The sequence below is a fragment of the Brachionichthys hirsutus genome, chromosome 4 (assembly GCF_040956055.1).
Source record: "Brachionichthys hirsutus isolate HB-005 chromosome 4, CSIRO-AGI_Bhir_v1, whole genome shotgun sequence".
NCBI classification, from domain to species: Eukaryota; Metazoa; Chordata; class Actinopteri; order Lophiiformes; family Brachionichthyidae; genus Brachionichthys; species Brachionichthys hirsutus.
In genome coordinates, this window is record NC_090900.1 from 4405106 (window position 1) to 4431465 (window position 26360).

The 26360-nt window shown below is 44.9% G+C and overlaps 3 protein-coding genes across 3 annotated transcripts; 2 read left to right on the forward strand and 1 right to left on the reverse strand.

Moving 5' to 3' along the window:
- Window positions 1-1180: 1180 nt before the first annotated feature.
- si:ch211-225b11.4 (tRNA (32-2'-O)-methyltransferase regulator THADA) lies at window positions 1181-10485 on the reverse strand. Its single transcript, XM_068760797.1, is given in 31 exon segments — window positions 1181-1428; window positions 1515-1720; window positions 1811-2077; window positions 2159-2317; window positions 2432-2667; window positions 2873-3061; window positions 3253-3478; window positions 3554-3790; window positions 3883-4135; window positions 4490-4640; window positions 4732-4932; window positions 5028-5132; window positions 5213-5350; window positions 5448-5596; window positions 5712-5876; window positions 5963-6105; window positions 6190-6377; window positions 6449-6558; window positions 6664-6816; window positions 7021-7747; window positions 7851-8048; window positions 8169-8305; window positions 8459-8543; window positions 8628-8773; window positions 8854-8974; window positions 9053-9175; window positions 9256-9404; window positions 9829-9856; window positions 9931-10017; window positions 10100-10280; window positions 10364-10485. Coding segments are annotated over 31 exon segments (5628 nt in total).
- Window positions 10486-11050: 565 nt separating this feature from the next.
- Window positions 11051-16233, forward strand: tctn2 (tectonic family member 2). The gene is made up of 18 exons (XM_068738341.1): window positions 11051-11150; window positions 11368-11481; window positions 11571-11641; window positions 11803-12004; window positions 12101-12201; window positions 12303-12502; window positions 12603-12723; window positions 13099-13252; window positions 13337-13402; window positions 13473-13613; window positions 13699-13773; window positions 13865-13963; window positions 14080-14197; window positions 14273-14376; window positions 14538-14685; window positions 14795-14938; window positions 15064-15152; window positions 15674-16233. Exons 1-18 carry the CDS (start codon window positions 11051-11053, stop codon window positions 15793-15795), a joined length of 2169 nt encoding a protein of 722 aa, XP_068594442.1. The 3' UTR covers window positions 15796-16233.
- Window positions 16234-16797: 564 nt separating this feature from the next.
- Window positions 16798-25540, forward strand: atp6v0a2b (ATPase H+ transporting V0 subunit a2b). Its single transcript, XM_068738340.1, has 20 exons — window positions 16798-16914; window positions 17230-17308; window positions 17536-17633; window positions 17884-18021; window positions 18127-18224; window positions 18562-18688; window positions 19414-19496; window positions 19645-19738; window positions 21023-21235; window positions 21579-21729; window positions 21916-22055; window positions 22541-22698; window positions 22828-22918; window positions 23180-23298; window positions 23389-23599; window positions 23686-23805; window positions 23938-24051; window positions 24164-24281; window positions 24582-24753; window positions 24851-25540. Exons 1-20 carry the CDS (start codon window positions 16798-16800, stop codon window positions 24951-24953), a joined length of 2544 nt encoding a protein of 847 aa, XP_068594441.1. The 3' UTR covers window positions 24954-25540.
- Window positions 25541-26360: the final 820 nt, after the last annotated feature.

Genomic DNA, 26360 nt, shown 5'->3' on the forward strand with positions numbered 1-26360 from the left:
TTTCCTTTAGGAAACCTCCAGACTGGGTTTTATAGAAATCTTGTTTTCAAGGCTGAGTCAGAAGGCGGGAGAGAATAATGGCACCACATCAAATAAATGAAGAGTCAAATTATGAAGGACAAGAACTTTGGTTATTCCTTGTCTAATCTTTCCCTGTTTTGTTCTTTTAATAACTGTTGCTACTTGCGCCTTATAGTTATATCACCCAGGATGACATTTTCATGTTCTACCACAGAATGCAGCAAGAGGATGACCTGAGCCACCTGCAAGCTTCCTTTGAAGCGCATGCTAATCTCACAGAGCTCTGGCAGGACTTAACTGCAGCACCAGGGAGACTTGTTGCATAATCACGACTACGAATTGATGACACAGCTGTTGCCTAATCTTGATTAACACAGGCTCTCCAGCCACATTCAAAAGGAAGCTGCTACCTTATTTACTTACATTAGTTTGACACAGTAAAGTTGATAATTTGGGTGTTTAGATGAGAATTTCATCACCTCAGAAAACTTGTGAATACAACCGTAAAAATATTTTTAAAGTAACAAACAGCACAGAAAGGCCGTTTCAAGCCAGAGTTTGTCTGCTGCTGACAGCAGCCCATCCCAAACAGAAGCATCGGGCCCCATCTGCTTACGTAAGACTCCAGCAGTGTGCGGTTTCATTGCAGGACGGCTGATGGCTCGCTCTCAGAACTGGTCAACCCTCTTCAGCCCTCATACGGCCGTTAAATGGACACTTACGCCGGCAGAAGGCCTCTAATGGAGCATTAAAACATATCCCGTATTCCCTGCTGGGCGCCAAGCAACCAATTTCCTTGAATTACGTCACCGCTTCCAGCCTGAATCCTGCAAAAGCGTCTCTGAAAAGAAAAAGCACTTCGCTAGGGGATGGGAGTAATTCTGGAGAACGTTGCTCTGCTTAAAACATCTTTATTGTGTAAAAAAATTAAAAAAAACTAGTTTGTAGTTACAAATATGATATTATAGATTAATTTAAAAGAATGCAAGAAAATCAGGTCTTTAAAGTTGAGAGTGCCTCATGTCAGTACAGCTAATATAATTACAGTAACAACAGACTGAAGTCACCGTCGCTCTGTTAGCAGCATCACCAGCCGCACATTCAGATAGCATACACGTCTCCCAGAGACATCCCACAGGTGATTGTGTTCTCCGTTCCATCATCCTAGCAGCTCTCCGGCCACAGCGTCATTTAAAGCAGCGGGAAAGTGGACACCGTTCTCACTGAGAAGACAAAGAAGCTCCCGTAGAGTCCTATGCAGGGACGAAGGATCGCAGAGGCGTCCCACATCATCCGATGACTTCGACAGGCGGAGGAGAAAGGCAGCCCTGGCGAACAGGCCGCATAGGGCGCGATGGAGACGTGGGTTCTTGAGGAGAGCCAGCCAGACGGGGGTCAGTGTCTCAGCTGGAGAGAATAAACAACCGCGTTTTAACACAGAACATTTTAGACGTTTATCATGCACATTCTCATCCTAACTCCAGCCGCGGTACCTGGCTGGAGCTCTTCTGTGCAGAATATCAGGCTGTCAAACACCCGTGCGGCGCTCTCCTCTGCCCACGCACTCAGGCTCTGTGCCAAAGCAGACGATTCAGAGCATTTGTCAGCCATCCGCAGCAGATAGGGCAGCACGTGCGCAGACATCACAGACGGCTCTGCAAACACGTTGGCCTCATCCTGCTCGTACAGACTGGAGCACCTGAAAGAGAAAGCGGCAAAAGCAAATCAGCAACAACTGATGGTTTTCCCGTTTGCGTGTGTGTTCTGTGATGCTGCGAGATAAGCACACCCCGTTTCTGAGGCCTCTCTGAGCACTGATCTGAGGTCAGGCCGAGGTAGGTGAGACAGCAGCGCCTCCAGTGTGGCAGGGGCATCCCAGCATGTGTCCAGCAGCAGGTCCAGTAGCAGCGGCAGAGCCTGGTTGACCTGCACGTGGTGGACCCTCCTCTGGGTCCCCCCTCTTTGCCTGTGGTGCAACGTGGACGTAAAGGAAGCTGCCGCCAGCCTTACCTGCAGACTTTGGTCCTGCAGCAGGCACAGGCCTGTGTGGATCACCCTAAAACATGGAGAGAGAGTCAAACAGCTTTCACTTCCAGTCAGCGTTTCATGCAGTTGCACGTTTGACTTCCTTGCACACCTGCTCATGACGGCAGTGCTGCTTTCTCGCATGCTCATCAGAGGAACTCCAGCCACACGAAGAGCTTCCGCACACGCCATCCTGAGCGCTTCAGGGGTGGCTGGGGAACGCTGGCACTCCAAGATGCCGCACCAGCGACGGAACAAGGACAACTTCATTCTGATTTACAGCAGAGATGAGAAGAAAGTCAGAGCTGCAGGTTGGAGAATCGATAACATTTGACTCCTCGTTGAAGTAAATAAGAGACAAACCACATCAAACCTGGAGTCTGACAGCTGGATAAGTAGCAGACTGGCAACATGGAGAGCCTGGGACAAGAACTCTGGACCACCTCGCTGATTCTCCAGGTCCCCCAGCAACATATTCAGACACTCAAGCAAAACCGGCTCCTCAAGTGGCAGATGCTGTGGTAAAATAGAATTACTGCCAGCCATCACTGCCGCCAGGGCTGCGAGGTACGCGCTGCGATATCCCACGCTGTGGCTCGCCAAGGCCTCCCTCAGGTTGGACTGGGAACAGAGAGCATTAGCACAGTTCCATAATCCCCTTTTTCTGGGTTCCAGAATATAACAGTTTAGCAACACATCCTCTGTATTGCCAGACAGGATCTGAAGCTCCACCAATTTCCTCTCCTTGAGCCGAGAGCCATCAAACAGGGTTTTGGGATTGTTCCAACGCTTCACGTTGAAGTCTGCAGAGCAAATCAGGTCTCACCTGCAGCACCCGCTGAACAGCCTCTCTCAAGGAGCGCGGGCGTAAACCCTTCCCGTCCCTCGTCCATGTGACCAATGAGAGCCTCACTTCAGGGCTCGCCGGAGAAAAGGCATCCCAGATCTGACATGCCCGCGTCGGATCTGCACAGAGAAAGTAGACGGCCTGTTTGTGGAAAGACGCCCAGCCGATCTGTGAAGATAACAGAGACGGAGCGTTAGAAATTACAGTCGCTAAAACCGAAGTCTCTTGGAGGAAATGGCTGATTGAGAAACGGCTTTTCAGGATATTTAAGACACAATCACCGCATGTCATCTCTCTCTCCCCATCTCTGTTTATGTTCGCCTGTGAATCAAAGACCCTTATCTTTCGTATACGGATGCGTCAGTATGCGTCTCACAAACCTGGAGCTCCTTCTGGGGCGTGCGGAGCTCCTGCAGGAGGATATCGCAGAGTTTTGACAGGTAGGCCTCACTGCAGAACGCTCTCAGTAAATCTGCGACCGCGAGGTAGGCCGCTCTCACCAGGGGGCAGCGTTGAGTGGCAGTCACCAACCACAGGGAGGCATCAACCCCACTTAGGACCTCCATAAGGTCAGATGAAGGGGCGCTAAGGGGTAAGAAGGCAGATTCAAAAAGCGTGGCCTTGTCTTACGAGTGACCGGGCAGCTGCTCCGGGTCTCACCCGACCGCGCAGAGAGCTTTTTCCAGAAGAGCCCTGATCTGCAGCAGCTGTCCGTGGAGCCGGTTGTGACAGCGGCGCTCCTGAGGACTAGGAAGTTGACCGGTCAGTTTGATGAGGATGCTCATGTACTCTGAGGGGGGGGTCACAGCAACCAGAGCCTTTGAGACCATCGCTCTCACGCCGTAAATCGGGCTGGCGGACAGCTGGAGCAAAGGAGGGAGAAAGTCCGACAGGGTTCTGGAGGCAGGAAGTCAGAAAGCACAGTTAACAGGTCGAGTGGAGATTCATACTAACTAAGTGTTTAATTGTGACCAGCAATAAGTAATCACTCTGATGAGTCTTGGACACCAGGCTGGAGTTGGGCTAACAGAGTGAGGACAGGAAAGAGCGAGGGTTGGAGATGCAGCTTGGCTTCATTGGAGGGACTCTGGAGGTCTCGCGCTGCCCCTCTCAGCTCGCCCAGGAGGAAGGGCTGGAGCGCGGGGTAGTGGAGGAAGAAGGCAACGGGGGACATGCCGTGCTGGGTGGGGCCATCCTCCTCGCCGCTGGGCCGCTGGCCAAGCATTCGTGAGCACAGAGAGCCTGCACACACACACACACACACACACACACACACACTATCAATAGTAACAGAGGCATCAATGAGCCCCAAACCAAACGCTGGATTAATAATAGAGAGGATATTAATTTTCACTGGGTATTTGCATCATCAATTATTGAATGTATTCATTTTATAAAACACCAGGGTGGAAATGAAGTTCTGTGGTGCAGAACCAGAATCACCAAACATGTGTGTGAACACAAAGAGTTCCAATCATATCCCACCTGCGTGGGATGTGGCGTTTTGGTTCGGGTCGAGAAAATCATGGTCAGATGACCAGCGCATTTCTTCCGATTACCAATATAGATAGTGCGTAATCTTTTAAATCTACACACTGTAAAGTTGCAGAGCAGCGTTCCTCATTGCCCAACAAGGAGAGCTGAGCAGCGTGAGAGACAAGATGGCCACAGCAGGAGCGAACTGAAGGACAGCCACCCCGAGACCTGATCCACGCACCATGGCCTGAAGAGTGTGAACCGCACACACCTGTAAAGGAAAGGACATTTATCCGGGGGGCTCCCCCTGATGTTGCATCTACAAAGGATCAATATCCTCATTGTTTCCACCGTTTATGAACCTGTGGCAGGTCCAGTCTTTGGTCCCAGTTCTCCGGCAGAGGGGTCTCAGCAGTTTGAAGTAAAGAGTTCATACTGTGGGTCAGCAGCGGTCTTGCTTTGCAGGCCTCCTCAGCCGACACGACACACAGGATGAGCATCGGCAGCCCGGCAGCCCGGCGGGTCACGGACGTCAACCGAGGAGACTGCACAACCTGCAATCCCTAGAAAGCGATACGAGAGGAATCTGTAGGCCAGCCGTCCCAGCAGCTCCAAATACTAACCTACAGAGTACAGACAAGCACAAATCAGCACTCACTTCTTTGAGCATGTGAGCCGGGACATCCCTAATCTCTGCATCGCTGCTGCTCAACAGAGAGGCACAGAACTTGGTGAAACCCACACAACATCCCTCTACTGCCCCCTAGTGGACAGAAAATAAGGACTTTCAGGAAATATAATGAGAGATGCAATGAACTAACATAAAAGAAGAAAAAAACTCACCCAGTGACGGCATTTAAGAAGAATATTCTTAAATATTGCTGAGGATCTCACCAGATCATCTTTCGTCAGACGGTTCTCGCCGGGTTTGGATTCAGAGTGAATTTTCTCCACCAGAGAACCTAAAAAGATTCCTATTTCCTGATTGAAAAAAGAAAAAGAAAGAGAAATTAAAACCAAAGCAAACTAACGATTCCACAATGCGATCGGCCCGGCAGTGTGTCGGGTCCCGTTTCACCTTGAGGGAGACCCAGCAGCAGGTGAGGACGAGGCTGTGCTCTTCAGATAGCAGGACACACTCCTCGCCATCCCCTTGCTCTCCTCCGGAGGCTTGGGCGATCAGGGAACTAATAGCATTTCCCATATCACAAAAAGAAGGGGGGGCATCTGTGAAAGATGACATTTACTACAAGGTGTCATGAAGAAATATAAAATGTATTTCACCCCCCCTCCCCCCCCCTCAAAAAAAAAAAGAAAACTGCGCGTCACCAACTTCCATCACCCTTTTCAGTGGCAGAAGCATCAAGGCCTCCGTAGAGAACACCCAGAAGCAGCTGGGAGATATTCTCCAGCAGTGTTAGGATGTCAATGGTCACACTGTGGTCCAGCGTGTCGTAGACACTGCAGGGCGTCTCAAGCAAACACTTCTGAAGGGCGCCCAAAACGCCTGGAACATGATTCAACACAGGATTTAAGGAACTGAACTGCGTTTTTCATTTAAGCCTAAATTCTCTTGGCGCTATCAAGCCTCACCGTGAACAGGCCTGGTTCGGGCAGCAAGCATCACGTCGGCCTTGGCTGCCAGATAATGCTCCTCCAGCTCCTTTACCAGGAATCTGACCACCGAGGAGGGGTGGGGGTCACTCCCACTCCCGGCTGCGCTGCTACTGTCCAGCCTGCAGCTCTCAAGCTGCTCTTTTGATCTACAAGTCGAGCAGCATCGGATATGTGTGTGTGCTCTCCTTTTGCATCTGTCTGACTGAGGGGATTTGGGAGGAAATCCTTACTTCTGAAGGAGGACCTTCATCATCAGCGCGCCCGTCTGAGCCTCCTGCACCCGAGGACTGCGAAGGAGATGCTTGGTTCGTGCGAGCAGCGCGGCAGCAACGTCGTCTGGAAAGCTGGGTGGGAAGAATCCCAACAGTAACCCGGCTGAAAGCTCCCGAATCTGTAAGAAATAAAAGAATAAACTTTATACTATCGTCAAGCTCGATCTGAGCAAGTCAACGCATTTTCTACCTCATTTGTAGAGTCTTCTAAACAGCTGATGAGGACCAGCTGTTTTGCCCTGCAGGTGAAATCCCATTGTCCTCTTTGTCTGGCAACGTTAATAAGAGACCCCATATTTGCTGCAAAAAAAAAAGATATATATATATATTGAAACGACACAGAAATGTCCGAGTCAACTTTGTTTTTTTTGCTTATGTTTTCCGATCGCCGATTTCCAAACTGACCTGGAGGCTGTCCCTTCTTTTTGCCGGGGCTCCAGCTGTCTGTGCACGTCTCCAGCACCGCAGACAGCAACAGCAATGCCGTCTTCTTCCTCTGATAACTGTGTCCCGGCGCCAGATAGCCATACGGGAGTCGGCCCAGCCATTCCACAAACCCTGCGTTATTGACAAAAAGATCGGATGAACAAAACAAAGAGCTACGCTGTAATCGTATCATGTGTTCAATTATCGATCATTTAAGTACAGCTTCAGGTCATGTAAAACCCTGGCAGCTCTTCTGAATTTGACGTTAGCTCCATTTAGGTGCTGATTGGAGGACTGAAATACTTCAGTTTGTCCAGTACCACAGTGTTCCCTCACCTATTCCCTGCTCCAGCGTGTCCCGTGTCCTCTCCGAGTGAACGGCATCGCCTTTCTCTTTGCTCTTCTGCCCTCTGATATGTGCCAAGCAGCCGTCTCTGATACGAACAAGAAACTTCTTCACCGCGGCCTGAACGTGTTGGCGAAAGGACGAGGACTCGCAGTTCAGGTTCTGAGGAATGAAGACCCTCATCATGGACACCTCCTCCGTTCTTGGAGCGTCTTTGTCTTTTGGGCTGCAGCAGAGGAAGTCGAGAGCGGCCAGGCGGACTTTATCGTCTGCAGACCCGAGAGCGAGCTGGAGGGTGTCGAGGGTCGAGCTCCCCTGCAGGGCCCATGGAGAGCGCGGATTCGCGGCTCGATAGGCGCTCATGATGCAGGCCCAGGCGCGGAGGTGGCCGCGGGTGAATGGGTCCAGAGGGGCCAGCAAATGATCCACAGCAGAGGGGAAGACTTGAATGGTGCAGGGGAGCAAGTGCGTCGAGCTGTTGCTCTGTAGAAGGGTCACGTCAGACGTCAGCGCCTCATGGAGGAAGCGGCGCCAGCGTCTTGACCACCGGTCGGCGAGATCAATCTCAGTGCGTGAAAGCGATTGCGGGCCGCCGCAGAGCTCGCGTCTGTGCTGCAGGATCAGACATTTGTAAAGCTCTGATCCGCATGGTGAAAGGTGATTGGTCGACAGGCACTTCAGGAGATGAGTGGGCATTTCAGCGTACTGATCCAGCACCTGATTGATCGATTAAAAGAGGCACGGACCCAAAATCAGCATGAATGGACCATTACATCGTTAAACCCCCCCCCCCCCCCCCGCGGTCACCCTCAATCCTCACCGTGTTGGTGCCCAAATATGGCAGGAGGGCGCAGAGGCGGGGATACTTGGCTTTAGCCTCCCATGGTAGTTGGATTACTCGTTTAAGTAAAGTCAAATAAAGAGGCCTGCTGGTGTCGCAGAACTTCTGACAGTCCATGTCGTAGAGGTCCAGCAGCAAACCGAAGGCCGCACGCACAAAGTCTGACACGCCGCTGACCTGCGAAACGCAACCAGACAAATGTCACAGAGCGACGACGGCCTTTAAATGATCCGAGGAACCAACACGAGTCCGGGTCGCTTCACATAAGCCTGTTTTGCGTGTATTCGGGCGACTCACTGGGCTTTCTGCGTTGCTCCAGACAATGTGGATGAGCTGCTTCTGCAGCACGCCGCCGTCAGGCAGCAGGCGAACGCCGCTCATCCTCCAGATAGCAGACAGACAGTCCTTCGCCTTCTTCAGCCACAGCGTTAATACTGCGAAACGACATGCCGGTTACTTCCAGAACCAGCTCAGCGACGTTACAACGGGAAGCGGAGCGTCGAAAAGGGACGCGCAGTCACCTTAAAACGTCATCGAGTAAAAAAGTACTTGGGTTGCTGAACACTAAGGAAGCTTGCATTGCTCACCTTCAAAGGCGAAGTAGAGGCCGTCCAGTTTCTGCTCGCACAGATCATAGACCAGAGGAAACAAACCGCTCAGCAGTAAACTCGCCTGAAGGGAAGGAAAAGGGGGATTTGTTCAGGAACGAGCGCAACACGGGTAAAAAACACGCCTTTTAGCTCCAACGCCATTTACTTCGGCGCCATCCCTGAGTGAACTGAGCAGGACGTGAGGCCGACAGCAGGTCAGGAGGCCCTTGCTGACGGCCAGCAGGCCCACGCCGTCCTCCCACGCAGGACTGCACTGCACCCGGAGAACGCCGACAGTCAGCAGCCACGGCTCTGTGAAATGGAAAAGAGAGAATAACGCACGCATTGATTCAGGATTGGCTTTTACTTTAGCGCCGCTAGCGGCGACCGACCTGAGTGAGAAACCTGCAGCAGGCTCCAGGCGGCAGCTGCCCCAGCGCCGCCCGCCGGCGCCGTGTTGATCAGCATGGCCACGGCGGCGCCCGCCAGAAGACGAGTGTCTCTGTCGCAGCACTGACAGATAGGACAGCGGTCAAAGGTCAAGCAAAGGCAGCGAGAAGGAGGAGGTCGTCGATATTTCATTTACAAAACCTGTCCGAGTATTATGTCCATGAGAGCCTGCAGAATCGCCCGCATTGCTGGGCTCGCCGCATTCTCGTCCCACGCCGCAAAGGCCACGTCACCGGGCAACAGCTGAAAGGTTTGCAGACACACCTGCAGAGATCGGAGCATCCGGTCAGAACACCGGAGCGGTGAGCGGCCCGATTGGTGCCGCACACTCCTCCCCCACGTGCCTTAACAGCGAGGTAGCACCGCCGTCCATCTCTGAGGGATCGCTGTCGCAGGATGACGGGAAACGACTCGGATACTTTAGTCAGCAGAGGCCGGCACGAATGGCGGTACACCTCACGGCCGACGGCGCTGTCTTCCAGGAACATGCAGACTAAAAAATAAGTACACAAAGAAAATACAAGGTGGAAAAACAGCTTTAAACCACTTTTGTTTGTTAGGCTTCAAAATAAAAAAAATACACACTGCTCATCTGGTGTCTGGGAAATTCTACAGAAAATTCTACAGAAAATATCGAGGGGAATTGAGATATTGTGGCTGTGGGACACGAAGCCGGGGACATTAGAGGACAAGTTAAAGGGCAACGATCTGTGTGGGACACTTGTTATATCTGTGTTATATCTGTGGAAAACATTTGTAATATATGTCATGTTAAGCTTTCCTAACTGTACATACCTGATTTAGTCATTGTGAAAAGTTAATAAATAGCATACGTTATCCAATAAACCCAAAATACAAAGGGGATGTATAACTAAATGCGTAAAATAGTGATAGTAATCTGATCTCTAGCCACTAACCTCTCTGCAGATCCTCAAATGACAGGATCTGAAAAGAGCATTTGTAAAGGTTACTGTGTATGCAACGACACGACCATCACAAGAGAAGTGAAGCTCTGGCACCTGGTCAGTTTGGATCGTGGAGCCCAAACAGTCGTGCGTCTCTTTAAAAACCCTTTGGGGGTCCGCCTTGGCCAGATGTTGCAGCATCTGTCACAGAAATGTGAAGTTAGTTAGGATAAGAACTCGGAACCCGTTCGATGAGCAAGACGAGCATCCTGCAGGGCGGAACCTGGTCCACTTTGCGAAAGGCCGTGGAGATGTGGACCGTCTGCAGCTGCACGGAGAGCAGGAGCCGGACCAGAAGCAGGAGTCGGTTCTCCTCCAGAGAGCGGAGCTCTGCCTCCGGGATCTGCTTCAGCAGCTGGGCGGCCTCCTCCAAGCGGCGCTCCTTGCATCGTTTCACGGCGCTCCTGTCCACGAAGCAAGGCGGAATAATTACTAATAACATCTGATTCAAAAAGGCGAGTTCGTCCTCCTTACAGATACCACCGACCTGGAGGATTCAGATAATTTATCGATTAAGATCCAGAGTGTTTTACAGACGCTTTCCGGCGCCTGGTCGTCGGTGAGCACACAGTTTTGAAAACTTGTCACGAGTTCCTGGAATGACGACATTATTCGATTACTTTCAGTGAACAGATTGTGATCTTTTTTTGACATACATATTAGCGCGTTGACGTGCTCACGTCACGTGACGTAGCTCTCTCGCTCTACTCGTTTTTAGATGCAGTCGTAGGAGAAGTTCGGCGCCAAGTTTTCCCCTACTGGCCATTTCTAAGCTTTATCTTTTCGTAATTTAAAGTTTAAAGCCAATAAAAAAACACACATCATAACGTAAAATATATTCGAAATCCAAAGGTGGACACACGACTACTCCTACTACTACATTTTTGTTGCGTTAATTAATTAATTTTTAATTAATGATTAACCCTTTTACACGACTCTGACTTCGGTGGTTTCTTTTCTATTGTATGCTTTTAGACGTTTCTTGTCTTGTTGTTTCCATTCAAACTAATGCAGAAAATCTACATGTAACTACCATTTCTTGCCAGATGATGTCGCTGTTGAGTATTTAAAGCTGATTTTGTCCCTCCTATTTCTCCAGAAGAAGAACTCCTCCCGTTGCCAAGACATCGCGAATAGTTTACAAGTGTCCTCTTTATCCTTAGGCGTGAACCAAATGGCTAATGTATTGGTTTTATTGCTTCCCCCGTCTGTTTTACGCAAGATTATATGTTTCTTATTGTTCATGTCGCTGGCGGACACTCAAAACACTGTCGGTAAGGGCATTTTATTCGCACAATTAATCCGATTTCACGTTAAAATAGCTAAGCTAACTTTTCCCACACCTTGCTAACGCTATCGATAAATATCCAGCTATTCGAGTGCTAGTTAAAAGCTAACTTGCTAACGCTGAAAGTTGAATTAAGATAATTGTACAAATTGTTCTATAACTTAACGGGGTTTCAACATTAAACTGTTAAATATTCAAACCAGTTTTCCAGCCGTCATATGTGACCGCAAACGGACCAGCTGTCAGCGCGCTTTTGCTTGGAAACACGTCAGAGATGTCTCTGAATCTGAGGATAGTGTCTCCATCCAATACAACAGGTAAAAGCCAAATAGAACACGAAGGCCCCAGAACAGGAATTGGAACTTATTTGTGTGTGTGTGTGTGCGTGCGTGTTTTTCTCTTACAGGAAGTATTGATTCTCCATCATGTGAAGATGAGGCAACGCACTGGACACTTACGAGAGAGCAGATTGACGAGGTAAAAAAAGAGAATCCATTCCACTTTGCTTGGTTCAGTGTTAGAAAAATGCATCACTCTTTTAAGATTCTTTATACGTCTATATGCTAGACGATGACATAACAATGTCCAATGGCCATCATCACCATTTTATTCCATGTTTGTTTAATTTGCTGCCCCAGACTGCAGTTCGAGTTCATCTGAGACTGGATAAAAGTCTGCGCTTGTGTGGTGACAATGACTCAGACACAGACTGCTGTCCAAAGCCCCTGTGTGTGCTGGAGACCATACGAGTGTCTGCCTGTGTGGACGGAACGCAGCGGGCGTCACTGCTGATCCAGGCCAAGATACATGCCCTGTTGTTTCCTGAAAATATGGGAAATGGTATTTTAAATGACACGTCTATCTTTTATCATAACAGGCCATTATGTTGAGAATGTGCCACAGTTCCAATAAATATAAATCTCCTGTCCATTTCAGGTAATGAAACAGCCTTCCCAAACAACACGTACCAAAGCCTGGGCTCTTGTCCCTGTGACCTCACATTTAGAGCTTGTGATGTACGCTGCTGCTGTGACAAGGTATTTATACATTATTTTAACAAAAGTGCAAAGAAGGTAAATCTATATTCCGTCATGTCTTAATTTTAAAGTGCTTATTTCCAACATTTATCTCTTAATAGGACTGTTCCAACGAAGATTTGAAACTGTTTGCATCCAACTGTCTTCTGGGGCCTTTCGGTGGACAGGTCTCTCTTGCCCCAGATTATCAGTGCTCAGTTCAGTCCGCTGAGAACGCCCCAGACTGGTTTCCATTCCTATGCGTCAACTCTCCACCTGAAAACAACCCCTTCCTTGGGCTTTTTTATCGGGGAGACACAATGTGAAAAATTTATAAGCATATGTTTTCTTTGTTGTTTGATTATTGAAATTGCAGCTTTCCCATTTGTCTATTTTGATCTTTTCCCCTTTGCCTTTTCCAGTATGCCTGCATCTGGTCCATCTTTTCAAAGCTCCGTTTTGTCAGCACCCGTGCCAATTAGCATTTATACTCAAGGAAGCCCTATTTTTAGGATGGATGACCAGTACTTCACGATTCCCCAGGTTAGCTGCATGCTATTTTTATTTTTTTGGTACAGTGTTTTTTTGATTTTATTTTAATTGTAAATGTATTCATTCATTTCAAACATGGAGATGAAATGAGATGAACATTATTTAGAAGAGTTGGTAGAAGGATATATTTGTGATTTTCAACTCTTCATTTACTAAAGAGACTAAAATCAAAACATGACATTAAAAACGGCTTGTTCATCTTGTACATTGTTTATTATTCTGTTAATGCATAATAGCTGTTTATTTTTGCTGTTAACTCATTCTTCCTAACAGTAATTCTGTATCAACAATCAGTGTTGAGATTATATTTGACATTGTACGCCGGGCCAAAGCTGTAATGCCTTGAATATATATTCTGTCTCACAGAAGGTGCTGGGGAGCTGTGTGAACGGTGCTCCTGTTGCATTTTTGAAAAACTTCCGAGTCGGCTGCGTCACTCTGCTGCGGTCCTGTCCGACCGAATCTCCTCTGAAGACGCTGCCGTCGGATTTGAGCGTCACAGTGAAGAATGTTCAAGGAGGTATCGATTCACTGTGAAACATGTTTGTAGCAATACATAGAAGCCATTGTTATTCATTCATATTTCTTTTGTGATGTATTGCAGGTGACGCTGTAGTTAGTGTAACTGATGAAGTGGTGGTTGATTTGAGTCACTTTATTTCAAACGCTGGGGCTTCCGGTATGGATGTTTTTCAACATATTATCAAAACAACTTAAACTGACCAGTAACAACGATGTTTTAATGTTTTTATCCAAAGATGTGAGGCTGGTTTGTGAGAATGTGACCTTAGCACTAGATTACACGTTCTACTGGACAGGAAGCGGAATCACAAATATCACACTGAGGCGTACTGTTGGAACTGTCACTTTAAATAATACTGGTAAGTACTGGTAAGCCATACCTATAATTTAGCTCATCGCCGGTTACATCTTATAATGTTTTATGATGTTCTGTCCCCTTAACAGTGGAATTGACTACAAGGTATTCGGCTGTTTTTCTAAATGGAGACTTTATGAGGGAGACCAACTCAGGGAACCCAGGTGAGAGCAAAACAGTAACTTTCCTGAGAATGTTTGTGGGAATGCTCTACATGTTGATAACAGTTTCATTTAAGAATATTTCAAATTACAGGTTATCAAGATGGAAGACCTGTTATTGGTGGAAACATGGACACACCGGATAATGATGGAGGATCAATACAGAGGACATCAATCAATCTCTGGAAACCAGGTGAAACATATTAAGTTTATGACTGGGTTACTCTCTAGTCTAGGAGAAGAGCAGGGACTTCCTGCATGTCGTTCATAACTGAAAGACGCGACGCCATTTTCTTTTTTGCCAAACAGAGGGTGATGGATCGTGTTCATCTGCTGCTAAAAACACAGTTCTGTTTGGATATAATTCAACATCGGGCTGTTTGCTGCCTGTCAGTCGACACAATGTGACTCAGTGTAATCTCCTGAGGTCAGTAGCTTTACGCAGATTCATGTCTGACCCGTCTGTGTGTTTGCAGTACCTTTTTTTCTCTCTCTCTTTTAGAGAGGCTGTTACTTTTCTCCAAGCAGCTTTGATTCCAGCCACGTATGTGGCAAAGTCTGGAAACCCAGACGCTCTGACTACGGCTGACTGGGTGAACATCAGCTGTACGTAAACACAAACCTTACGCTTCTCACCTTGCATGCGAGTCTCTGAGATCGTGCATTTGTTCATTGTTATTTCAATTTGCAAAGCACATTGTACAGCATTGAGCCAATGGTTCCGTCCTCTTTCTAACGAAATGCAACACACAACAAATGCATTCCAGTTGTGACACTGAACTCCAGTGCTGCTATGGAAGACACAGAAAGTTCCTGCAGTGGCATTCCATCCCACCAGCATATTCGTGTTTGGAGTCTTGCCACTGGAGCTGTAGATGGCTCGCCTCAAAGGGAAATCGTTGCTTTGCAAGTCAGGTGTGTAGTAGCTGTTTGCTTTTTAAACGGCTCAGTGTATACTGTGTTCTCATTCTTATTGGTATAATCAGTGATTCTGAATGAATCCTCTTGTATTGCTCATTTTTAGCTACGTCCTTTCATCCTGGTCATTGGTTTGTGGAGGCGGTGATGTTTCTCCATGTTTGGACCCGATGGAGAGTCAGTTGTTCCCCGTAACCTCCTCGGTCACCTTTACGGATAATCCTGTCAACACAGGACCCCCGAAAACCAGGTGCTTCCTCAAACCGGCAGAATGCCCCCCCCCCCCCCAAAGGGTGTTAAACGCTGCAGTTCAATCGATAACTTGTGTGAGCTGCTTGACCGTGACACTTTCTTTTGTACCTTTCGTCTCCTTAGATTTCAGATCAACTTCACAGAGTATGACTGCGACAGGAATGATGTGTGTTGGCCGGAACTGGCCTTCCCCATCACAAAGTACTACACAGGTGGGAATCCATGCAGATCAGTAAAATCAGTACTGTGTGTCATCATTGGCTTTAGTTGATCATTCGGTAAATTGGAATTTCCACGCCAAGAGACATTGAATTGCTGTGAAAATTCATCATGTGGCATTGACACTGCATTGGAAGAGAACTGATGGAAGATACGGCACCGTCATCACAAAGGGTGAGGCCAACCAAAGATTTAGAGTAACTTATTCAAAGTTTTATTTTAAACCAAAAAGGCACCACAATAATTGATTGAGTTCAATACACAATCAATTATCAGGACGCATCCGACACATCAGGCACCACTACAGAGAGAGAGCGATGCGACACAGAGGAGATTTAAACATTGCGTAAAGGTAAAGTAAATGTGGTATTACACCACAGGGTGCCATTAAATGCAACGATCAGTGGATCTTTCATTTGCAAAAAGAAAAGGCCACAGTAGTGAAACACTTTTGCTCTTTGATAAAGGACAATAACAGTGTCATTACTGACTCATTTTACCTCTCCCCTCCCAGGTGAGCCATATTCTCAGTCACTGGCTAAAGGCCTAATCTTAGTTTTCTTCTTTATCGCCGCCTCGCTTCTGGGGACTCCATGGAAGCAAATTCGACAGGCATGGAGCTGTGCTGCTCTGTAAACCTTCTGGAGACACGTGAACATGACTGAACAAGGAGTATTTGAATGTCACTGAGAATAACTGCGTATTTGTCAATGAGCCAAGCTTTATAATGACACAGATTTTACATGTGTATAATATGATTGTCGGAATGTTTTTGTATTGCCACCCCATTTTGTAATGAATGTATATTGTTCTAAGACTTTTTGAGGTTTTGTAATGATAGCTTATAAATATTCACGAGGAGACTTGAAAGTGATCCGTAAGATCTGGTGGCAAGGTACTGAAATATGTTAGATGAATTTGATACTTGTTAAATGTTGACTTTCATTTCACGTCCACAATAGTGTTTTTTTTAATACCTGCAATAAAAATAAAATCAAGTTTGGTTTGCTGGGTTGAAGCGCCCTCTGGTGGCAGGTTAGAAGATTTCAGGCTATTTCCTTAGGAAAGAACCCAGAGCGCAACCATGGAATCTTCAAACCAAGTTCCAGGACGGCAGAAAATATGTTCAAAGTAAACTTTATTGACAAAAACAATAAAAAAAACAAAAAGTTTGTGCGTCTCTTGTGCGCAGACTCCGGGCGGCAGCGCTCATTGGTCAAAGACACGTTCACTTCCTGTGTGTTTTCCTGTTGACACGGGAGGCGGACGTTTGCCGTAAACTTCAGGAACTATGAGACGAGTTGTGATCTTATCTTCGGATATTCCACACGAGTGATTGCGTTACTCGGTGCGTCTCAGATTAAACTCTAAAAAAAAAGAAGTTAATCCCAGAACGAGCAACACGGCGCTCGCCGGCTAACCTAGTAGCTAACAGGAACAGCCTCTGCATGGCTATCTTACGTCTTCGTTAAGGATCCTTTAGCCGAATATCGTTTTAGAGTCCACGCTCAGGTATGACATTCACACCGCGTTTAACCTAACTGAAGGCAACGAGGGTGTTCTAGCATTCTGACAAGCAGCACCTGTTAGCTTGTTGCCGTTAGCGCACCCGAGCGAATAGCAGCGGCTCCTGTCGAGATGAATTCGCTGCTTCGCGGTGAGGAGATGTGTCTGGCGCAGCTGTTCCTACAGTCCGGGTCGTCTTACGACTGCATCAGTGAACTTGGAGAACTGGGACTCGTGGAGTTCAGAGACGTGAGTCCTAAAGCAAATGAAGTTAAGTTCAGTTCACCTTAAAAGTCATGCAGAGTTTCTTTGATGCCACCAGAAGCACCCAACATGAGTCACCCGTTTCGCACGTGCCTGTTTATCACTGTGTTATTAAAATAATAAGGCAGACGTGGCACGTTTTCTGTTTTATTTGCAGAAGGCAGTTCATGTTGCAGGAAAGTGGCGCCACTGGTGCTCGCTGAGAAGTTCACGATGGCTTTGTGTGGAACATTGAGATACTTTTCTTTTATTGATTGGTGAACTCTCAATTATTGACTGCACCTCTTGCGCCTCTTTCAGCTCAATCCAAGTGTTAATGCGTTCCAGCGGAAATATGTCAACGAGATTAAAAAATGTGAAGAGATGGAACGGATCCTTGGTAAGCATATATTCCATCTTTTGATATGCAGTGTTCTCCATTAATAGAGTCTACGATTGGGCAGGAAATTTAGCTTCAGCGTCATTGACTGGAGAGCCGTAGACACTACAGTCATGAGAAATGCAATCTGGGTGTAGATTCAGTTAAAGGAAATGCCTTCCTTTAATGTTTCATTCGTTTTGCAGTGTTTTTTTCTTAGAAATGATTTCTCTTCATTTCTTTAACAGGATACCTTCTGAGAGAAATCAAGAAAGCAGACATTTCCCTCCCAGAAGCAGATGTGAACCCAGTGGCTCCTTTACCCAAGCATGTCATTTCTATAATGGTTAGCTACTTGCTCATATATATATATATATGTTTTATTTACTACCACTCTACTTATTTATATGTTGATAATGTCACTGTCAAAGCAGCAAATGCAGCAGAACGCTGGTCTACTTGGGATCCTGAATATTTGATCTGCTCTATCTGTGTATATATTGTTACACGTTGGAGTACATCCAAAATAATTATCAAACCCCACCAATCGCTATTTTATTGCATTATTATATTTATAGGACTGTGTGTGTTCACAGGAGCAGCTGCAGAGGCTCGAAGGGGAATTAGGTGAAGTCACCAGGAATAAGGAGAAGCTGCAGAGGAATCTATTGGAGCTGACGGAGTACACACACATGCTACGCATCACGCGCAACTTCGTACAGAGAAGTGCTGAGGTAGCGTGTCGTTCGTAATGCAACTGGATTCTCTGCTATTATTATTATCATTATTGACAATATGGCAATTACGATCAGTCTCCTACATCCTGCATTTCAATTTAGCGAGAGCCCCGACATTTACAGTACGAGGAGTTTCCTTTCCAAGAAAAAGACCCAGCGACGGACTACAGTAGCATGCAGAGGCTCGGAGCCAAACTGGGGTAAGGGATGTGAACCTCTTTGTTCATGCTCTCTGTCTGTTTATATACAGGGGGTTCCGAGGGTTTTGTCGTATGCCGACTCGGTCGTTAATCGCCCCATGCTAAATTACTGTAAGTATATTATGCTGCGTCATAATATGGAAAATAGCGGAGTAGAAAGAGACAATTTTTATCTCAGTAGACGTCATGGGAGCGTGTATACTCAGCTCCAGCAGACCCCTGGCCTTCAAGGCAGATAAACGGCCCTAGACGAGATTATTGCGTTCGTCTCATTTACAAGAAAATGGATGGATTATCGTTAAAGTTCATTCATTCTGTTCTCTTCTACCTCCTTCAGTTTCATTTCGGGCCTCATTCAGAGGGCAAAGATTGAGGCCTTTGAGCGGATGCTTTGGCGCGCATGTAAAGGCTACACCATCCTGAGCTACGCAGAGGTCGAGGAGTATCTGGACAATCCTGATACCGTACGTTTCATCACGGAGGGATAGTCAAATGTTATTTGTCTATCACACATTACAGTTTGAGATTATGTAAAATATACAATTCATTTACAGAAATTATTGATTTCTTTGTCTCTCACTCCCCGGGTTGTGTTCTTTTGTAAATGGAGAAATTGAGCTATTCCAACACTTTTTCAATTTCCAACGGTCTGATGAGGCTGTAACAAAGGAAGAAAATGACAAATGTTTGCTTGACATTACATAACTGATGCTGTTAGGTCTCATTAAAATGTCATTGTCAGTTCTTGATGGTGAAAGGTTGCTCGAGGAGTATTGCAGCGCATTTCAAACGACGGCAACGAAGGAAAATTCTGACACTAATAAAATAGATATTAGTTTACTTTTTAGAAAGATCTCATCTAGCGGCAACGTTAACGCGCGTCTGTGGCTGAACACTAACAGAATGTCAGGATGTACTTTTGCTGATGATATCAGGAAACTATACACGCAATGTTGACCCACATAGAAAACTGTACTTTCCATTGTGTTTATAAGGCAAGGTCAACCTTTGTGTCTGAAATGCTTATCGGTCTAATATTGTGGAACTTTAGCATGATTTAAAAAAAATAATAATTACATATCAATTTGTTTACCGGTATTTCTTTAGAATAGAAAACATTCTCACTTCTTTTTGTCGTATTATTCCTTCTGTCTTTGATCACAAGGCTTAAATGTGTTTAAATCTGCAGGGTGAGCCAATCAAAAGCGTGGTGTTCTTGATCTCGTACTGGGGAGACCAAATTGGGCAGAAGGTGAAAAAGATCTGTGACTGGTAATTATTGCCTAATGAGCTATCACACGTTTTTTGTTTTTTTTGTTATTGACAGAAAAATGGTTTGATTTCCTTCCATTTGTTGTCTTGGTGGTAGCAGTAGTGAGATGTGAGTAACATATGTTTTCACTCTTGTCCTTTCCCATAGCTACCACTGCCACTTGTATCCCTATCCTACTAGCAATGATGACAGGAATCATATTGTGGAAGGAATAAAAATCCGCATTCAGGACCTGCACACAGTAAGTTTTACCTCCACCAAGGAGGTTAAGCTTTTACTGCTGTCTGTCTGTCTGTCAGCAAGATAACTCAAAAAGTTACAAAAGGATCTTGATGATATTTTCAGGAGATATTGGGAATGCTACCAGGAACATATTATTATATTTTGGTGGTGATCCAGAAGAGATCCTGGATTCTGGGTCACTTTGAATTTTTCGTTAACATTGCAGTAAATGGAGCTTCAAAAATCGGTTCCTCAATATCTTGTTTCGACTTGGCAGAGGTCTGCGCTCTCGAGTTTTCTAACTTTAATCAATGCTTACCGGTAATTCTTGATATAAGTCATTTTCCAAAGGTTTACTTGTGTATTTTTGCTTTCCTCATATTTACTTTCTCAGTGGGTTTTTCCTTGAGTTCAGAAAGATGTTCTGTTCAGTGAGTGAGACGTGGTGTGGATTTGTCTTCAGCACCACTCGAAGGTGAAATAACTGAGGAGCGACATTACATTGTTTACTTGTGTCTACCCTTCGTTCTCATGAACTGGTCCCGGGACATTTCATGGTGGATCATTTCACAGCCTAACCCAGCTGTGACTGAGAAGTGGAATTACACCCAACCCCTGAAGCACATGATCAGCATGGAACTTCAGTTGAAGGAGAAACTCTTTTGTGCTTTTCTTTTTTCATCCTTGGCCTTTTCTCTTGATACCTTTTCCCTGTTAGTTATGTACACACAAAGACCCACGCGCCTCTTTTTTATGTTAATTTATTTTCATTCTGTCAATATTTGGCATGGAAATTTTATAGAAAGCATCAAGTTTTGCCACATTTATACTTCTGTCTTTAGATATACAGTATTGAAATTATTACCTCCACCAAGGAGGAAATGTTTTTGACGGCATTTATCTGTCTGTCAGCGAGTTCATTGGTCTAATTTAGATATGATTACATTTTGAGAGTGATCTGGATACCCAACTAGATACCAAAAGAAATTCAAGATTTTCCCATTTATATATAATGGAGGCTTTTTCAAAAAATCATATCTTGTAAAATATGTATTGAATTCACTCCCCAACAATCACAGTCATGAAGGGGTCCGATATGAACTATCATGCAGTTTATCCTTCTGGATCTGATCCAGAATGAGGTCAGGAAAAAATATTAAATATTTTATATTGAAAACTCATTTAAGGATTCAAAAGTTGGCTTGGCGGAGGTTTGCGCTCTCCGAGTGCTTTTTTTAGTTAATGAATTGCTTCTGAATTAAAGTAATTAATAATGTAAAATCTTCTTTCTTTCTATGTCTAGGTGCTGCATAGAACAGAGGAATACCTGAGACAGGTCCTGATGAAGGCTTCGGAGTCCGTCTATACCTGGGTCATCCAGGTCAAGAAGATGAAGGCCATCTATTACATTCTGAACCTGTGTAGTTTTGATGTGACGAACAAGTGCCTGATCGCTGAGGTGTGGTGTCCCGTCAATGACGTTCCCACTCTGCGGAGTGCCTTAGAGGAAGGATCGGTGAGGACGCTCTTCATAGAGTTGCTCTATTTGATTATTGCTTCTCTGCGGTTGGACAGTTAAACATAGTTTGTCCTTTTTAATTTAGGGAAATTGCATCATGTGTGTCTGAAGTTTTTGTGATAAGATGCGCTAACATTCTCTTCTTCAGGTATATTTATTGTTTGCTGAAACTACCGAACCTCAAAGGGAATTAGTATATTGTATTATTTCATTTATGCTTTTTTTTTTTGTTTGTTCATTTTTTCTTTTTTACATTTGCTACCTTCTTTTCTACAGAGTTGGTCAAATGTTTCCAGATTTTATGCTGACATTTGGATTTCACCTTGTTTTTTTTTCCCAGAGGAAAAATGGAGCAACGGTTCCTTCCTTTGTTAATCGTATCCCCACCAAAGACACCCCCCCGACCTTAATGAGGACCAACAAATTTACCTCAGGCTTCCAGAATATTGTGGACGCCTATGGAGTGGGCACTTACAGGGAGGTTAACCCTGGTAGGTATTATCCTTCCTCTTTCTGTTATGAGTATTACATGTATTGTCAGAGAAGTACCAGAAAGATAAAGAGCATAATCCTAAAAAAAAGTCTTCAAGAAGATGAATAATGAATTAATTACGTATTTATTTATTTTACATTAATTGGTCTCGAGTTATTTTTCTTTCCCTTCTTCTCCCTATTAGCTCCTTTCACAATCATCACATTCCCGTTCTTGTTTGCTGTGATGTTTGGCGACCTGGGTCATGGAGTTCTCATGGCTCTGTTTGCTTTCTGGATGGTGCTGTACGAGAACAATCGCAAGCTTAAAAACACAAGGAACGAGGTGAGTGAATACTCCAAAGCATGTGTTGTTACCGAACAATCGTACAAAAGGTCTCTTAAGCGATTCTTCAGTCATCTTTATTATATTATTACAGTATGAGTAGTGTGTGCAAAAGGTCATGGTGCACCTTTAAGAAACGCTAAGTCATCCAGCCGTCTTCTGTTTGAACTGCAGCTCGTACTTCTGTATTGATTTATATTCCACCGGCAGTTAGATGGAGAAACAAGCTTTAAGGGCGTAAACCTTTTTTTCTTAGAAATGAATGAGGGGGAGGGAATTCCTGAATGGCTAATGAGCTCAAACTATCAAAAGTCTGATCAAATCATTTTACGGCATTGCTTATTTGTTATCTCACGTGTGGCCAGAACCCTGCGTTAGTGTTGGATTTATGTTTTTTGCATCTTTCCAGTGTTGAGATTCTTCTTTACGTGACCTCAGAAATGCCTGTGTGTCCTGCATATATTGATTTTGATGTGCCTACGCAGATCTGGAACACCTTCTTTGAGGGGCGTTACATCATCCTGATGATGGGCCTGTTCTCCATCTACACTGGGCTGATATATAATGACTGTTTCTCAAAGTCGCTTAATATCTTTGGTTCCGGATGGAGCGTGAAGGCTATGTTTGATCAGAAGGAGTGGAGGTGAGTACTTCACCCACTAGAACATGTGTGTTATCCTTTTTTTACTGTTGAGAAACTTATTGGAAGAGCTTATGGTACATGTTTGAAGGTATGATGAGATGAAATGTTTTTTTAATTTCTCTCTAACAGTTTTGATGATGTCAGAGCGAATCGATTTCTTACTCTTGATCCAAATGTGACGGGAGTTTTTAAAGGACCGTACCCCGTGGGAATCGACCCAGTGAGTAGAGACTCCTGGAGAAGCAGACAAGCTAATACCAATTCATAATCTGATTCAACAGTTTACTTTTGTTTAAATCAGTGTGAACTGATGAGATTGATCTATGTAAAAGTACCATGATTGGGATTTAAATTGATTAAGGATCTAACATAGGCTTTGAGGAATCATAATCACATCATTTGAGTCTATATATAAAATTCTATTAGTACAGTAAAATTAAAAATGTAACTTTTTTTAATGGAGTGTGTCTCTGTTTTAAAGATTTGGAACTTGGCCTCCAACCGCCTTACATTTTTGAACTCTTATAAGATGAAGATGTCTGTGATAATGGGCATCTTGCACATGAGCTTTGGGGTGATCCTGAGCACCTTCAACCACTTGTAAGTACACATGTTTAACATTATAAAGCTCCCAATGCTATAATAACAGTTTTTTTAATATCCACCCTTTATATTTGTCAACTAAATCAGGCACTTTAGGAAGAAGTGCAACGTCTACTTGGTGTTTCTCCCCGAGATCCTGTTTCTGCTGTGTCTGTTCGGCTACCTCGTGTTCATGATATTGTACAAGTGGCTGGTCTTCTCTGCTCAGGACTCCACACACGCCCCCAGCATCCTCATCCACTTTATAAACATGTTCATGATGCAGGGTGATGCACTGCAGCCCCTCTACCCGGGACAGGTGAGAAACCTGGTGCAATACTACCCTACGAACGCCTCCCAGGTTAAATCGAGCAGCGTGATGCAGCTTTGTTTGCTTCCTTCCAGACCGGTCTGCAGGTATTCCTGATGCTTGTTGCTGTTCTCTGTGTGCCAGTCTTGCTCCTGGGGAAACCTTTGTACCTTTATTGGCTTCACACCGGAAGCCGCCGCCTGGGAATGAACAGGGTGAGGATCCCATTTGCGGGTTTTTCTTTTGAATGTGTGGACAGATGTAATAAAAAAGAAAAATACAAAATGTGTCTAAATATTTGTTCTGATTGTGGATAACTTTATTCTGGTTACGTCTTGTTTTCTCAGGGATATGAGCGTGTGAGGCGAAACAGCGAAGAAGAGCTCTCTCTGTTGAGGGCTCATGACATGGAGGAGGGTGGCCGCGATCTCTCCTCCAGTGGAGAATGCCAGAAGGACGGGGTAAACATTGATTGCTACTCCTTAATCTCAGATGTATTAATAACCGACTATATGCACGGTATTATTCATTTATTTATCAGTGTACCTGATTCTCGTTTTGTGTTTGGAACAGTTTAATTTTGCAGATGAGCTCCTGCATCAGGCCATCCACACGATCGAGTATTGCCTGGGCTGCATCTCCAACACGGCCTCTTACCTTCGGCTGTGGGCTCTCAGCCTGGCGCATGCCCGTGAGTGTGATGCTGTAATGGATTGTATCATTTATGTTCAGAGATTTCTTTCTTTCTTTCTTTTTTTTGGCCTTTTTTAAACAAACAAACAAACAAACAAAAAAGAAATTCCCTTGTCAAATTATATTTGAATTGAAAATTGACAACTAGGCTTAAAACAGAGACCCAAGTATCCAGTGAACGTCTCTAAAAATCTGTCTTTAAACTTGCGTCCGCACTGTCGCCATTCTGCAACTGATTAAACACGTTGCCGAGTGTAAAATAAATCACACAGACTCTCATGTTTCTCTGCCTTAACAGAGCTGTCAGAGGTGCTGTGGGCGATGGTGATGCGAGTGGGATTACGAATGGACATCAGTCTTGGCGTTTTGCTCTTGGTGCCCATGTTTGGCCTCTTCGCCATTCTGACTGTGTCCATCCTCCTACTGATGGAGGGCCTGTCTGCGTTCCTTCATGCCCTTCGGTTGCACTGGTAAAATTACAGGAAACTCTGACGTACGACCACAGTGCTTTGAGTGATCTTATTCGTATTCATTACAGCATTTTGTTTTTGTTTCTCTGCCCCCCAGGGTGGAGTTCCAGAATAAATTCTACAGTGGGCATGGTGTCAAGTTCTGTGCCTTTGCTTTCTCTCTTCTGCCCACCAGCTTGGAAATCGATGACTTGTTATGAAAAGACTATGTGATGATCATTTCAGCTGGTAATCGGAGCAAAAAACAAAAGAATCACACTATTTATCAAGTTAAAGAATACCCCACCAACGGTTTTAATATACGTCTGTCTCAGACTTCACTGCACCGTTTCCTGACCCGCAGTTGTTGATGTCTCCTGTTGGAACCACATCTGCCTAAATGCAACTGAATGAGAAACGATCTTTAATTTTAGAATGAGATTATTGGATTTTGATGACCTGGTCTATGCTGAACGTCTGCTGCTGAGTTGTTTTTTTCTATGATATTGCTGGTCAAATAAAATACATGCTAAAATGTTATTAATTCCATTATTTCTGGCACGATTTTGTATGTTCACGATGATATTTGGACTTTTCCATTCCAGGTTTGGTTTTGGCAGGTGTGGTTTTTGGAGGAAGCCACCTTTGATCTTGTGTTGTTCAGTTGTTCTGTTGCACGGACAGCTTTACAGAAGTACAACCAAAGGACGGCGTACTCTCCGGCTCCAGAGTTACCCTGCGATGACTTTTCATTATGGAATCATGCTTTTGGACCAGTGATGCGATGAGACATAGAATACAATTCTGGAATTGTTTTTTGGAATTTATTATATTTTAAAATGTTACTCCAGAATTAGATTTGAATGTGAATAGGATATCATTTCTTTTACTTTATTGCATTCACAGTGTTGCCTATGCTTCTGCTATTTTCTACACAATTTATCATGCATCAAAAACTTAGAAACAATCATCAGTTGCCTCGGCTTTGCTGAACAAACACGTTATTAGAAAGGTTCTATATATATATATTGTTTTAGGTTTTATTTAGAGGAAACTGAAATTTGTAGAATGTTGTATGGAGTTTGCGTTTGGTTAAGGCAAGGACACTTAATGTATTGTTTCAGTGTAAATGCAATTTGCTAAGAAGAAGCCATAAAGTTGTTTTCATTTCTGTCAAATTTTATCAGTGGAACCGCATGGAGTCAATATTGATTTTACAATTGGTGAGGGAGAATTGATTTGACCAGGTGAGTTAATTGAGAACTAATTATCATTTGCAATAACGACCTGGACCTAAGTTGCATGTTTTTTGGTGGTGGGAAGAAGCCGGAGAACCCGGAGAGAACCCACGCAGACACGGGGAGAACATGGAATGGTATTGTAATTTATTCTAATGCAGGTCTAATCTTTTCTCTCTTTTTTGAAAAACACTCCATACTCTTATTCTTTTGAGAAAGTCGTCCTCGCGTCATTAATGTTTTATGTGTGTGTTTGGGTTTGGACAATTACATGCATTTGACCCACTTATAATAAACAGACAATACATTTCCCTAAATCTTCCAGTTATTTGTCTGAAATTTGTTTAGAGGACGACACTCGTGGGATTTAATGGGGTAACTACAGACATG

What these genes read in the sequence shown, in the direction of transcription:
- tctn2 (XM_068738341.1), top strand. Translation starts at nt 11,051, where the DNA reads ATGGCTAATGTATTGGTTTTATTGCTTCCCCCGTCTGTTTTACGCAAG. An exon ending in AGTGAAGAATGTTCAAGGAG is followed by an intron (nt 13,253 to 13,336) that starts GTATCGATTCAC and finishes GATGTATTGCAG; the next exon opens with GTGACGCTGTAGTTAGTGTA. An exon ending in ATCGTTGCTTTGCAAGTCAG is followed by an intron (nt 14,686 to 14,794) that starts GTGTGTAGTAGC and finishes GCTCATTTTTAG; the next exon opens with CTACGTCCTTTCATCCTGGT.
- atp6v0a2b (XM_068738340.1), top strand. Translation starts at nt 16,798, where the DNA reads ATGAATTCGCTGCTTCGCGGTGAGGAGATGTGTCTGGCGCAGCTGTTC. An exon ending in GCATTCAGGACCTGCACACA is followed by an intron (nt 19,739 to 21,022) that starts GTAAGTTTTACC and finishes TTCTATGTCTAG; the next exon opens with GTGCTGCATAGAACAGAGGA. An exon ending in ACCCCGTGGGAATCGACCCA is followed by an intron (nt 22,919 to 23,179) that starts GTGAGTAGAGAC and finishes TCTGTTTTAAAG; the next exon opens with ATTTGGAACTTGGCCTCCAA.